Source organism: Scyliorhinus torazame, chromosome 1 (assembly GCF_047496885.1).
Source record: "Scyliorhinus torazame isolate Kashiwa2021f chromosome 1, sScyTor2.1, whole genome shotgun sequence".
Lineage (NCBI taxonomy): Eukaryota > Metazoa > Chordata > Chondrichthyes > Carcharhiniformes > Scyliorhinidae > Scyliorhinus > Scyliorhinus torazame.
In genome coordinates this window covers 85,026,110-85,038,880 of record NC_092707.1, presented here as the reverse complement: position 1 = coordinate 85,038,880, position 12,771 = coordinate 85,026,110, and the positions used below count along the sequence as shown (strand labels likewise).

Here is a 12,771-nt window from a genome sequence, read left to right as displayed (position 1 = left end):
AAAAACAATTCCAAAACAGGGTTAAAGCATCTCAATGTTGGTATACCACTGCGCTAAGGCCGATATTCATAGCTGCATAGTGTAGGTAGCATTGGCACAGACCACAGGTTCTGCATCTGTGACAAGCACATACAGCTCCAGGAAACGCTAAACAACCAACTTTTCGAAGACTCTTGTGTGCATTTATTACTTCAATCTATTTCATTTGCTCCTTTCAAAATTGCATTGTTGATTTAACTCCGAAGATTTCTGGATGTGTTGCAAAAATGTTAACTGAGAAAAGCAGTCGATTTCACACTGATCTACTTACACCCAAATTCATGAAAAGGACTGAATTGTCCTTTTGTCCTGCTTACCCAGAGAGATACCTGCAAATCAGCAGCTAACGCAGGATGCCAAGTTAAATAAATGTTATGAATCACCAAAATAAGTACTTAATTTGCTACAGAAGGCACATCACAAAGGGGGTGGGTAATGAAACAGCTTTCAATAAAGTTTTATTTCCAAACTGCAGAAAAAGTTGTGGCAACAGAGCAGAGTTTTTTGCTATTTGGTGAATGTGGAGATTTCCAGACATTCAATAACAGTTGCTCCAAGCAGGTGGGCTCAATACAATGTGTTTTCCAATGCAATAATTGCATAAACCATTCACAGACACCACACTATGCACAAGTTCGTGGATCTCAGATTTCCGTGACTGTTCTTACAGAAATGTGGCTTGCCAGTAAGTCTGGGCGACGTCCAACTTTGGGGATGACTGCCCACCCCATCCTAATCAGAGTTACTCAAAGCGCAGGTGAAGGCGAGGCAGAATCTTAATACGTTGGAAGAAAAAAAAAGGAAAACTTTGAGGGGGGGGGCGGGGGAATTTTCTAAGTTTTTTGTGTAACTAAGAGCTACCGTTAGGAATAAAGTGACTATTCTGAAGAGGCACCTGCTATTAAAATAAACGTCTTTTCACCATCAATTTGTGACGTAAAATTACTAGTCACACCAAGATTTTAAAAACGGTTTCATAACAGACCTATCCAAATTAAACATTTTAAAACCATATACTATTGATCTTGGCTAACTTGAGTCATGCTGCCTGTTTGGGGGAGGAGGGGGGGGGGGGGGGATGATGATGATGAATGAATTGGCAGTTCCCCCAATCCTACTAGCAAGCTTTGTTCCCTGGGATAGTCTGTCCCACCATTGTAGGTTATGTTAATTGGTAAGTTTGTCTGGTGAAGTTGGCAATATGGTCAATGCTGTGGCAATATGGTCAATGCTGCATTGGCACAAACACAATTCATCAAAAAAAAGTTTTTTTTTTTTTTTTTAAAAAAGGAGAGTCCCAGAAAGAAATGAAAGCACACTGTAATTGGTGCACAGCACACAAATATTTCTGAACACAGGCAGAAAACCCTGCTTTGACAGGTTAAGTACGTTATATGTACTGTTATCCAGGGCCTGTAATGCAGTCTTTCACGCATCTGGATACATATGACATAAAAATATCTTTTATCTTTCCCCCCTTCTAGTTATAAACTGCTGATTAAAACCACCAGAGAGTGCAAATTAATACAAACATACCCTCAACCCAAGTTCCTGAGAGCTCCAAATAAAAGCCAAGCTACAAAAAAAAAAAAAAAAAAAAAAAAAAAAAATTTATACACACGCACACAAAAGAAAATCAAGATTACACCATAAGCAAAGATCCTACCTACACCTTATAGGATTCAGGTTAGCAAAAAAAAATCTAATTGAACCCCCAAAGTTAAACAGCAGTTTCTCTTTGGGAAAAGCAGCTCTAAACTTCAAGCAATTTTTTTTCTCTCCTACCTGCCACCCCCAGCCAACTCCCCACCCCCCTCCTCTCTCTCCATGGAAAAGAAATAGTTAAAGCCTCCTTGCAAGCACACAGGTTCAAGCTATGCATGATACTTGAAATAATTTAGGGGGGAAAAAACCTAGTAATTTTTTCATAGTATAAACTATCATTAAAACTGCCACAGTTTTCATCCGATACTACACGTGGATTACTGAATTTCTTTTTCAGGAATTTCATTCTTTTCTTCCCCCGCACTTCAAAATAAATGTTTCTGAATTATTTTCAAGAAGCAAAGACTCTTCTGCTTATGGGGATCTTTTGTGAAAAAAATAAATGAGCATTTGTATAAAACTGACTTGAAACATTTCGCAATCAATGATTTTTTGGGGGAGGGGAGGGAGTGCTGAGACTCTCTTCAGTAGGTACCACAGGACCTAGTTTTAAAATTGAAATGCCAAATACGTGAAATATCCCTTCTTTGTTGCTTCAGCTGAAATGTAATCTAAACTTCTGAAAAGAACCCCCAAAAGAAGTCGCCCCCTCCCCGCTTACGTTTTTCATGTTGGTTACAGGCTCCAAATTTCAGCTCAGGCAGCATTTTACATAAATATGCATAATTAATGTTTTGGAAATCCAAAAAGTGACTACAACCTGAAGTGACCACTTGTGTGGGGGACAAAGCCCGATTTCACAGCAGAGTACCCTGGTCTTACGAGGGGTCAATGCAAAAACCGATTCTAATAAAATGGAAGTATGCATCAGAGTGGTAAAGAGGTGAGAAACGTCACCCCGCCCCATTCCCCCAGAGGAGGGCGAGGAGATATAATTTTTTTTAAACCACAATTTTGGAGATGATCTCCCAATTTCAGGTCAGTTGAGCGCAGGTAAATTCCCTTCTCCCAAAGCACAATTGCCTACTGAAGCCAGTCACCAAGAATCATCATGCATGACTCTTCCCGTGGATCCTCCCTTTTATGGAGATATTGCAATTTCCACTCAGCACAACCCCCAGCTGGTACAGCTCACATTAGGTACGGAATGGAGTAAGAGAATAAGCCCACTCCACGGATCTATGCATTTTTTGGTCTGACACTAAGCTTCACTGCTCTTGTGAAATCACCATTAATGGACCTGTTCAAATCAACAAACTATTTTTCCTCCAAAAGCAAGTGACCCAAAGTTTTAACTTCGGCTTACAGCAGGCAACACATACCACTCCCGCAAGCTTTCAGCAACACTGCCAAAAGCAGTTGTGTAATCATAACTGGTACATGGTCACTCACATGGGCCTCAATAAATATGCATTAAAGTCAGCAGAAAACATCAAATTAACTCTGTTGAGAGGAAGAGAGACTCTGCCCGGTTCCTGCATATTTCTAGCCTTTTAGATTTCCAGCATCAGCAGTATTTTGTATTAATTAATGGGAGTTTCGGAATTTCAAATTTTATTGTCATCATACAATCCATTTCAAATACCTGAGAATGAGAACACAAAATGAGGGGAAGGATTATTAAAAATCATAAATGCTGAAAATCTGCATTAAAAACAGAAGATGCTGGAAATACGCAACAGGCCCATCAGTAATTAAAAAGGAGAGAAGAAGGGTTAATGTTTCAGTCTGACCAAGTGTAAAACATTTTCTTTTTTCAGAATTGCTATTTTTCTTTTTTTAATTAAGAGAATTTGCTGTTATAGCCCAATAAAGTAGGCCACCTAAATGAATAACCATTCCATTAAATCATTGTGGATTTATCTTTGAGCACTCGACCAAACCACCAGGTGAAACCTCAAGGCGCCTGTGAAATGAACATTTGTCTTTTTTACAATCTTTCAAAACTGTCTACTCACCCCACTCTAAGCTGAGATGCCAGCTCAAGTCTGATTGTTTTACTACAGACAGTTCATTATTCAAGAGAAAAAAAAAATCCTTCATGCCAATGTCCAAGTGTAGATAGACATGGTACAGCAAAAGGAGGGGATGGAACGATTCAAAACAAAAATACATGAGTCAATCACCATTAATTTGCCTATAGTACCTTTTTCATTTAAAATTCGCCATTCAAGTTTTACCAATGGACTTGTGGGTTTCCTTGAACTGCTAACGGTAAATAGTTCGTATGCTCGGTGTATAGACTTTACATTCAGACAACTGGTACATTTTTTCCCCCAGTCTAATCAGAAAGTCCTTTAAATCATACCTTAACCGTAGCTAAAAAGGCAACAGAAACACCTTTGTTCCAGCCACTGGCTTCTGGCATTCAGTTATTTCGGGCTTTCAATTTTATACCTCAGAATTATTGCAGGAGTTTTTAAAAACAAAAAAAATGGGAACAAGTATCTATCAACAAAACTTATTGCAATTCAAGTCTTCAAACGCCGATACGAACCATTTCTCTTCCGTTCCCCCCATATTTCTGAGAATAGAGGGAATAGAAACATACTGCTTTAAACAGACTGCCCCCACACTGTGACAAAGCTCCTCACCCACAAGCACCACTGTACATGCGAAGTGCATCTCTCATAATCGACAGAGACAAAATAAGGTGGGAATGAAGACTCCAAAGGCAACTAAAATGGGAAACATTAGACTGCTGTTGTCTGAGGCGTATGGGTCAGGTGTTCGAGGTCCTGACTTCACCTTCTTTTTGCTTAAAGTCTTCTTCTCATTACCCTCTTCATAATCTTCCTCTTCTTCCTCCTCTTCCTTTTTTTCTAGACCAGGATGAGGCAGGAGTTTGGGAACATCTGTAATTAAGCAAAAATTAACTATTATTAAAAATTGAAAGGCAATTTGAAGATATGGGCAACAACTCAAATTGGATTTACCAATTTCTCATTTACACTTTTCCATCTTTCCAGAACAATAATTTTGTCATTATTTAGAAGGGCAAAACAACATAGTCTGGAGACTGGATTTCTATTGGCGACTAGCTCAATCGGAGGACTTATTTAGTAGTCAAGTTCAGCTCAGCCATTCCTTCTCACCAGCGAAATGTTGAAAAGCAGCTCTCCTTCGTTGCCAATTCAATGCTTCAACAGCAAAGGGAAATGTAAGTATCTAACCTGAACAATTGAAAATAATAACTTATTGAACAGTTAAGGGGTCAAAGATTGAGAATTTTAGACAAATTATTGGTTGGGACTGGAATCGACCGTACACTAACCCAGGATGTTGTAACAATTATTTTAACCACACCGATCAGATACAAACTTCCTTCTCATTATTTTACGAACCGTTTGCACGCAGTGGCCTTGCAGAGCTAGAGAATGCTACAGGAAGGTTAAAAAAGGTCACCGGCCAGTGGCGGCCATGCAATAGACCTGGTGGCTCATGCGTGGAAACCTTTCTCGCCCCGAAGATACCGATTGGACTTTGACCGCGGTCCTGAGGTCCCGATTCTTGAATTTAACGTTGGCAATCTTTTTAGTGAGGTTCGGAATGCACGCGACCAAGAGTAATGGTTAGGGAAAAAAAAAGCAGTTAGACCGCGAGGCACCAGAGAGCTTGGTTGAAGGCGTGATAGCAGCACTTTTGGCCCAATGGTCTACTACTCAGTTAGTAGAGGTTGGACACCTCAGAGGATCTGGTAAGGGCCATTGATCCAATTAAGGCGGCAATGGAGAGAGTCGAGCAGCGACCAGAGGCTCCGGGTGCATCATTACAGAAAATGGAGCTGCCCGTCGCCGACCGCGACAACCGGCTGGCCACGGTGGAAGCCGAGCTTCCCTTGGTGGCTGATAGCTACAAAATAGTATGTGACAAGGTTGATGAGTTGGAGAATTGCAAGCGTCAGCAAAATATCCGAATAGTTGGTCTGCCGGAGGGGTTGGAAGGCTGACAATCCTCGGAGTACATCGCTCAGATGCTGCAGAAGTTGGTAGGTGAGAAAGCTTTCGACCATCCCCTCGAGATTGATCGTGCACACAGAGTGCAAAGGAGAAAGCCGAAGGCGGGGGAACAACCAAGGGCGACGGTGGTGCGACTGGACAAGGAAAGAATTCTGACATGGGCCGGGTAGGCAAAGAAGAGCTCGTGGGAGGGAAGTGTTCTCAGCATAGACCCCGATTGGGGTACGGAACTGGCTAACAGCAAGCGGGATTCAACAAAGTCAAGGCAGTCCTGCATAAGGAAGGTGTAAGATTGGAAATGTTGTATCTGGCCCATTAGTGGATCACCTTTCTTAACCAGGAGCACTTTTTTGACACCCCGGAGGAGGCGGGCAAGTTTGTTCGGGGCCAGGGGATTGGGAATCTATAATTTGTTGAAATATGATTGTTCTGTGAAGTTGAAGATATTGTTGATAGCTCAGTTGCTGTGCATTTCTGGATCTTTGTTATGTTCTTCTCTCCAACATTCCCCTTCCTGTTTTCTTTTCTCGAGAGAGCGCGCGCGAGAGAGCGCGCGAGAGCGCGAGCGCGCGAGAGAGCACGCGAGAGCGCGCGAGAGAGAGAGAGAGCGCGCGCGCGAGAGAGAGAGAGCGCGAGAGAGAGAGAGCGCGAGAGAGAGAGAGCGCGAGAGAGAGAGAGCGCGAGAGAGAGAGCGAGCGCGAGAGAGCGAGCGAGCGCGAGAGCGAGCGCGAGAGCGAGCGCGAGCGAGAGAGAGCGCGAGAGAGAGAGAGGCGCGAGAGAGAGAGAGCGCTGAGAGAGAGAGAGCGCGAGAGAGAGAGAGCGCGAGAGAGAGAGAGCGCGAGAGAGAGAGAGAGCGCGAGAGAGAGAGAGCGCGAGAGAGAGAGCGCGAGAGAGAGAGAGCGCGAGAGAGAGAGAGCGCGAGAGAGAGAGAGCGCGAGAGAGCGAGCGAGCGCGAGAGAGCGAGCGAGCGCGAGAGCGAGCGCGAGAGCGAGCGCGAGCGAGAGAGAGTGCGAGCGAGAGAGAGCGCGAGAGAGAGAGAGCGCGAGAGAGAGAGAGCGCGAGAGAGAGAGAGCGCGAGAGAGAGAGAGCGCGAGAGAGAGCGGAGAGCGCGAGAGAGAGAGAGCGCGAGAGAGAGCGAGAGCGCGAGAGAGAGCGAGAGCGCGAGAGAGAGCGAGAGAGCGAGAGAGAGCGAGAGAGCGAGCGAGCGCGAGAGCGAAGCGCGAGAGAGAGCGAGCGCGAGAGAGAGCGAGCGCGAGAGAGAGCGAGCGCGAGAGAGAGCGAGCGCGAGAGAGAGCGAGCGCGAGAGAGAGCGAGCGCGAGAGAGAGCGAGCGCGAGAGAGAGCGAGCGCGAGAGAGAGAGAGAGAGAGCGAGCGCGAGAGAGAGAGAGAGAGAGAGAGCGCGCGAGAGAGAGAGCGCGAGAGAGAGAGAGAGCGCGAGAGAGAGCGCGAGAGAGAGAGAGAGAGAGCGCGAGAGCGCGAGAGCGCGAGAGCGCGAGAGAGAGAGAGCGCGAGAGAGAGAGAGCGCGAGAGAGAGAGAGAGAGCGCGAGAGAGAGAGAGCGCGAGAGAGAGAGAGAGAGAGAGAGCGCGCGAGAGAGAGAGCGCGAGAGAGAGAGAGAGCGCGAGAGAGAGCGCGAGAGAGAGAGAGAGAGAGCGCGAGAGAGAGAGAGAGAGAGAGAGCGCTGCCGAGAGAGAGAGAGAGCGCGAGAGAGCGCGAGAGAGAGAGCGCGAGAGAGAGAGCGCGAGAGAGAGAGCGCGAGAGAGAGAGCGCGAGAGAGAGAGCGCGAGAGAGAGAGCGCGAGAGCGCGAGAGAGAGAGCGCGAGAGAGAGAGAGAGAGCGAGAGCGAGAGCGAGAGCGCGAGAGAGAGAGAGAGCGCGCGAGAGAGAGAGAGAGCGCGCGAGAGAGAGAGAGAGAGAGAGCGAGCGCGAGAGAGAGAGAGAGCGAGCGCGAGAGAGAGAGAGAGCGAGCGCGAGAGAGAGAGAGAGCGAGCGAGCGAGAGAGAGCGAGCGCGAGAGAGAGAGAGCGAGCGCGAGAGAGAGAGAGAGAGAGAGCGAGAGAGAGAGAGAGAGAGAGCGAGCGCGAGAGAGAGAGCGCGAGAGAGAGAGAGAGCGCGCGAGCGAGAGAGAGAGAGAGAGAGAGCGCGCACGAGAGAGAGAGAGAGGAGAGAGAGAGAGAGAGAGCGCGAGCGCGAGCTGCGAGCGAGAGAGAGCGAGCGCGCGAGAGAGAGAGAGGCGAGCGCGAGAGAGAGAGAGAGCGAGCGCGAGAGAGAGAGAGCGAGCGCGAGAGAGAGAGAGCGAGCGCGAGAGAGAGAGCGAGCGAGAGCGCGAGAGAGAGAGAGCGAGCGAGCGAGCGCGAGAGAGAGAGAGAGCGCGAGAGAGAGAGAGAGAGAGAGAGCGCGAGAGAGAGAGAGAGCGCGAGAGCGCGAGAGAGCGCGAGAGAGAGAGAGAGAGAGAGAGAGAGAGAGAGAGCGCGAGAGAGAGAGAGAGAGCGCGAGAGAGAGAGAGAGAGAGCGCGAGAGAGAGAGAGAGAGAGCGCGCGAGAGAGAGAGAGAGCGCGAGAGAGAGAGAGCGCGAGAGAGAGAGAGAGAGAGAGAGCGCGAGAGAGAGAGAGAGAGAGCGCGCGAGAGAGAGAGAGAGAGAGAGCGCGAGAGAGCGAGAGCGCGCGAGAGAGAGAGAGAGAGCGCGAGAGAGAGAGAGAGCGCGAGAGAGAGAGAGAGAGAGCGCGAGAGAGAGAGAGAGAGAGCGCGAGAGAGAGAGAGAGAGAGAGAGAGCGCGAGAGAGAGCGCGAGAGAGAGAGCGCGAGAGAGAGAGCGCGAGAGAGAGAGCGCGAGAGAGAGAGCGCGAGAGAGAGAGCGCGAGAGAGAGAGCGCGAGAGAGAGAGCGCGAGAGAGAGAGCGCGAGAGAGAGAGCGCGAGAGAGAGAGCGCGAGAGCGAGAGCGCGCGAGAGAGAGAGAGAGCGCGAGAGAGAGAGAGAGCGCGAGAGAGAGAGAGAGCGCGAGAGAGAGAGAGAGAGAGAGAGCGCGAGAGAGAGAGAGAGAGAGAGAGAGAGAGCGCGAGAGAGAGAGAGCGCGAGAGAGAGAGCGAGAGCGCGCGAGAGAGAGAGAGAGAGCGCGAGAGAGAGAGAGAGAGCGCGAGAGAGAGAGAGAGAGCGCGAGAGAGAGAGAGCGCGAGAGAGAGAGAGAGAGAGCGCGGCGAGAGAGAGAGAGAGAGAGAGCGCGAGAGAGAGCGCGAGAGAGAGCGCGAGAGAGAGAGCGCGAGAGAGAGAGCGCGAGAGAGAGAGCGCGAGAGAGAGAGCGCGAGAGAGAGAGCGCGAGAGAGAGAGCGCGAGAGAGAGAGCGCGAGAGAGAGAGCGCGAGAGAGAGAGCGCGAGAGAGAGAGCGCGAGAGAGAGAGCGCGAGAGAGAGAGCGCGAGAGAGAGAGAGAGAGCGCGCGAGAGAGAGAGAGCGCGAGCGCGCGAGAGAGAGAGAGCGCGAGCGCGCGAGAGAGAGAGAGCGCGAGAGAGAGAGAGAGAGAGAGAGCGCGAGAGAGAGAGAGAGAGGAGAGCGCGAGAGAGAGAGAGAGAGAGAGAGCGCGAGAGAGAGAGAGAGAGAGAGCGGCGAGAGAGAGAGAGAGAGAGAGAGAGAGGAGAGCGCGAGAGAGCGAGAGAGAGAGCGCGAGAGAGCGAGAGAGCGCGAGAGAGAGAGAGCGCGAGAGAGCGCGAGAGAGAGAGGCGCGAGAGAGAGAGCGCGAGAGAGAGAGCGCGAGAGAGAGAGCGCGAGAGAGAGAGCGCGAGAGAGAGAGCGCGAGAGAGAGAGAGCGCGAGAGAGAGAGCGCGAGAGAGAGAGCGCGAGAGAGAGAGCGCGAGAGAGAGAGGAGCGCGAGAGAGAGAGCGCGAGAGAGAGAGCGCGAGAGAGAGAGCGCGAGAGAGAGAGCGCGAGAGAGAGAGCGCGAGAGAGAGAGCGCGAGAGAGAGAGCGCGAGAGAGAGAGAGCGCGAGAGAGAGAGCGCGAGAGAGAGAGCGCGAGAGAGAGAGCGCAGAGAGAGAGAGGGAGAGCGCGAGAGAGAGAGCGCGAGAGAGAGAGCGCGAGAGAGAGAGAGCGCGAGAGAGAGAGCGCGAGAGAGAGAGCGCGAGAGAGAGAGCGCGAGAGAGAGAGCGCGAGAGAGAGAGCGCGAGAGAGAGAGCGCGAGAGAGAGAGCGCGAGAGAGAGAGCGCGAGAGAGAGAGCGCGAGAGAGAGAGCGCGAGAGAGAGAGCGCGAGAGAGAGAGCGCGAGAGAGAGAGCGCGAGAGAGAGAGCGCGAGAGAGAGAGCGCGAGAGAGAGAGCGCGAGAGAGAGAGCGAACGCGAGAGAGAGAGCGCGAGAGAGAGAGCGCGAGAGAGAGAGCGCGAGAGAGAGAGCGCGAGAGAGAGAGCGCGAGAGAGAGAGCGCGAGAGAGAGCGCGAGAGAGAGAGCGCGAGAGAGAGAGCGCGAGAGAGAGAGAGCGCGGAGAGAGAGAGCGCGAGAGAGAGCGCGAGAGAGAGAGCGCGAGAGAGAGAGCGCGAGAGAGAGAGCGCGAGAGAGAGAGCGCGAGAGAGAGAGAGCGCAGAGAGAGAGCGCGCGAGAGAGAGCGCGCGAGAGAGAGCGAGAGAGAGAAAGCGCGAGAGAGAAAGCGCGAGAGAGAAAGCGCGAGAGAGAGAGAGAGAGAGCGCGAGAGCGAGAGAGAGAGCGCGAGAGCGAGAGAGAGCGCGAGAGCGAGAGAGAGCGCGAGAGCGAGAGAGAGCGCGAGAGCGAGAGAGCGCGAGAGAGAGAGAGAGAGAGAGCGAGAGCGGAGAGAGAGCGCGAGAGAGAGAGCGCGAGAGAGAGAGCGCGAGAGAGAGAGCGCGAGAGAGAGCGCGAGAGAGAGCGCGAGAGAGAGCGCGAGAGAGAGAGCGCGAGAGAGAGCGCAAGAGAGAGAGAGAAAGCGCGAGAGAGAAAGCGCGAGAGCGCGAGAGAGAGCGCGAGAGAGAGCGCGAGAGCGAGAGCGAGCGCGAGAGCGAGAGAGAGCGCGAGAGCGAGAGAGCGCGAGAGAGAGAGAGCGAGAGCGAGAGAGAGAGCGCGAGAGAGAGAGCGCGAGAGAGAGAGAGCGCGAGAGAGAGAGAGAGCGAGAGAGAGAGAGAGAGCGAGAGAGAGAGAGAGAGCGCGAGAGAGAGAGAGAGAGCGCGAGAGAGAGAGAGAGAGCGCGCGAGAGAGAGAGAGCGCGAGAGAGAGAGAGAGCGAGAGAGAGAGAGAGCGCGAGAGAGCGCGAGAGAGAGCGCGAGAGAGAGAGCGCGAGAGAGAGAGCGCGAGAGAGAGAGCGCGAGAGAGAGAGCGCGAGAGAGAGAGAGCGCGAGAGAGAGAGCGCGAGAGAGAGAGAGCGCGAGAGAGAGAGAAAGCGCGAGAGAGAAAGCGCGAGAGCGCGAGAGAGAGCGCGAGAGCGAGAGCGAGCGCGAGAGCGAGAGCGAGCGCGAGAGCGAGAGCGAGAGAGAGCGCAGAGAGCGAGAGAGAGCGCGAGAGCGAGAGAGCGCGAGAGCGAGAGAGAGAGAGAGAGAGAGCGAGCGCGAGAGAGAGAGAGCGAGCGCGAGAGAGAGAGAGCGAGCGCGAGAGAGAGAGAGCGAGCGCGAGAGAGAGAGAGCGAGCGCGAGAGAGAGAGAGCGAGCGCGAGAGAGAGAGAGCGAGCGCGAGAGAGAGAGAGCGAGCGCGAGAGAGAGAGAGCGAGCGCGAGAGAGAGAGAGCGAGCGCGAGAGAGAGAGAGCAGCGCGAGAGAGAGAGAGAGCGCGAGAGAGAGAGAGAGCGCGAGAGAGAGAGAGAGAGAGCGCGAGAGAGAGAGAGAGCGCGAGAGAGAGAGAGAGCGCGAGAGAGAGAGAGAGCGCGAGAGAGAGAGAGAGCGCGAGAGAGAGAGAGAGCGCGAGAGAGAGAGAGAGAGCGCGAGAGAGAGAGAGAGAGCGCGAGAGAGAGAGAGAGCGAGAGAGAGAGAGAGAGCGAGAGAGAGAGAGAGAGCGCGAGAGAGAGAGAGAGCGCGAGAGAGAGAGAGAGAGCGCGAGAGAGAGAGAGCGCGAGAGAGAGAGAGAGCGAGAGAGAGAGAGAGCGCGAGAGAGAGAGAGAGAGAGCGCGAGAGAGAGAGCGCGAGAGAGAGAGCGCGAGAGAGAGAGCGCGAGAGAGAGAGCGCGAGAGAGAGAGCGCGGAGAGAGAGAGCGCGAGAGAGAGAGCGCGAGAGAGAGCGCGAGAGAGAGAGCGCGAGAGAGAGAGCGCGAGAGAGAGCGCGAGAGAGAGAGCGCGAGAGAGAGAGCGCGAGAGTGAGAGCGCGAGAGAGAGAGCGCAAGAGTGAGAGCGCGAGAGAGAGAGCGCGAGAGAGAGAGAAAGCGCGAGAGAGAGCGCGAGAGAGAGAGAAAGCGCGAGAGAGAGAGAGAGAGAAAGAGAGCGCGAGAGAGAGAGCGCGAGAGAGAGAGCGCGAGAGAGAGAGCGCGAGAGAGAGAGCGCGAGAGAGAGAGAAAGCGCGAGAGAGAAAGCGCGAGAGCGAGAGAGAGCGCGAGAGCGAGAGAGAGCGCGAGAGCGAGAGAGAGCGCGAGAGCGAGAGAGCGCGAGAGCGCGAGAGCGAGAGAGCGCGAGAGAGAGAGAGCGCGAGAGAGAGAGCGCGCGAGAGAGAGAGCGCGAGAGAGAGAGCGCGCGAGAGAGAGAGCGCGAGAGAGAGAGCGCGCGAGAGAGAGAGAGCGCGAGAGAGAGAGCGCGAGAGAGAGCGCGAGAGAGAGAGCGCGAGAGAGAGAGCGCGAGAGAGAGAGCGCGAGAGAGAGAGCGCGAGAGAGAGAGCGCGAGAGAGAGAGCGCGAGAGAGAGAGCGCGCGAGAGAGAGAGCGCGAGAGAGAGCGCGAGAGAGAGAGCGCGAGAGAGAGAGCGCGAGAGAGAGAGCGCGAGAGAGAGCGCAAGAGAGAGCGCAAGAGAGAGAGAGAGAGAGCGCGCGAGAGAGAGAGCGCGAGAGAGAGAGCGCGAGAGAGAAAGCGCGAGAGAGAAAGCGCGAGAGAGAAGCGCGAGAGAGAGAGCGCGAGAGAGAGCGCGAGAGAGAGAGCGCGAGAGAGAGAGCGCGAGAGAGAGAGCGCGAGAGAGAGAGCGCGAGAGAGAGCGCAAGAGAGAGCGCAAGAGAGA

General features: G+C 52.7%; 1 protein-coding gene across 2 annotated transcripts in view; it reads right to left on the bottom strand.

Moving 5' to 3' along the window:
* Positions 1 to 468: 468 nt before the first annotated feature.
* mlec (malectin) overlaps positions 469 to 12,771 on the bottom strand; it is a 58,119-nt gene continuing 45,816 nt past the window's right edge. For both annotated transcript variants that reach the window (XM_072497386.1, XM_072497396.1), the window contains one exon: positions 469 to 4,559. In XM_072497386.1, coding sequence (XP_072353487.1) covers positions 4,333 to 4,559 — 227 coding nt within the window. In that variant the 3' untranslated portion in view covers positions 469 to 4,332. The remainder of the gene's footprint in view (positions 4,560 to 12,771) is intronic.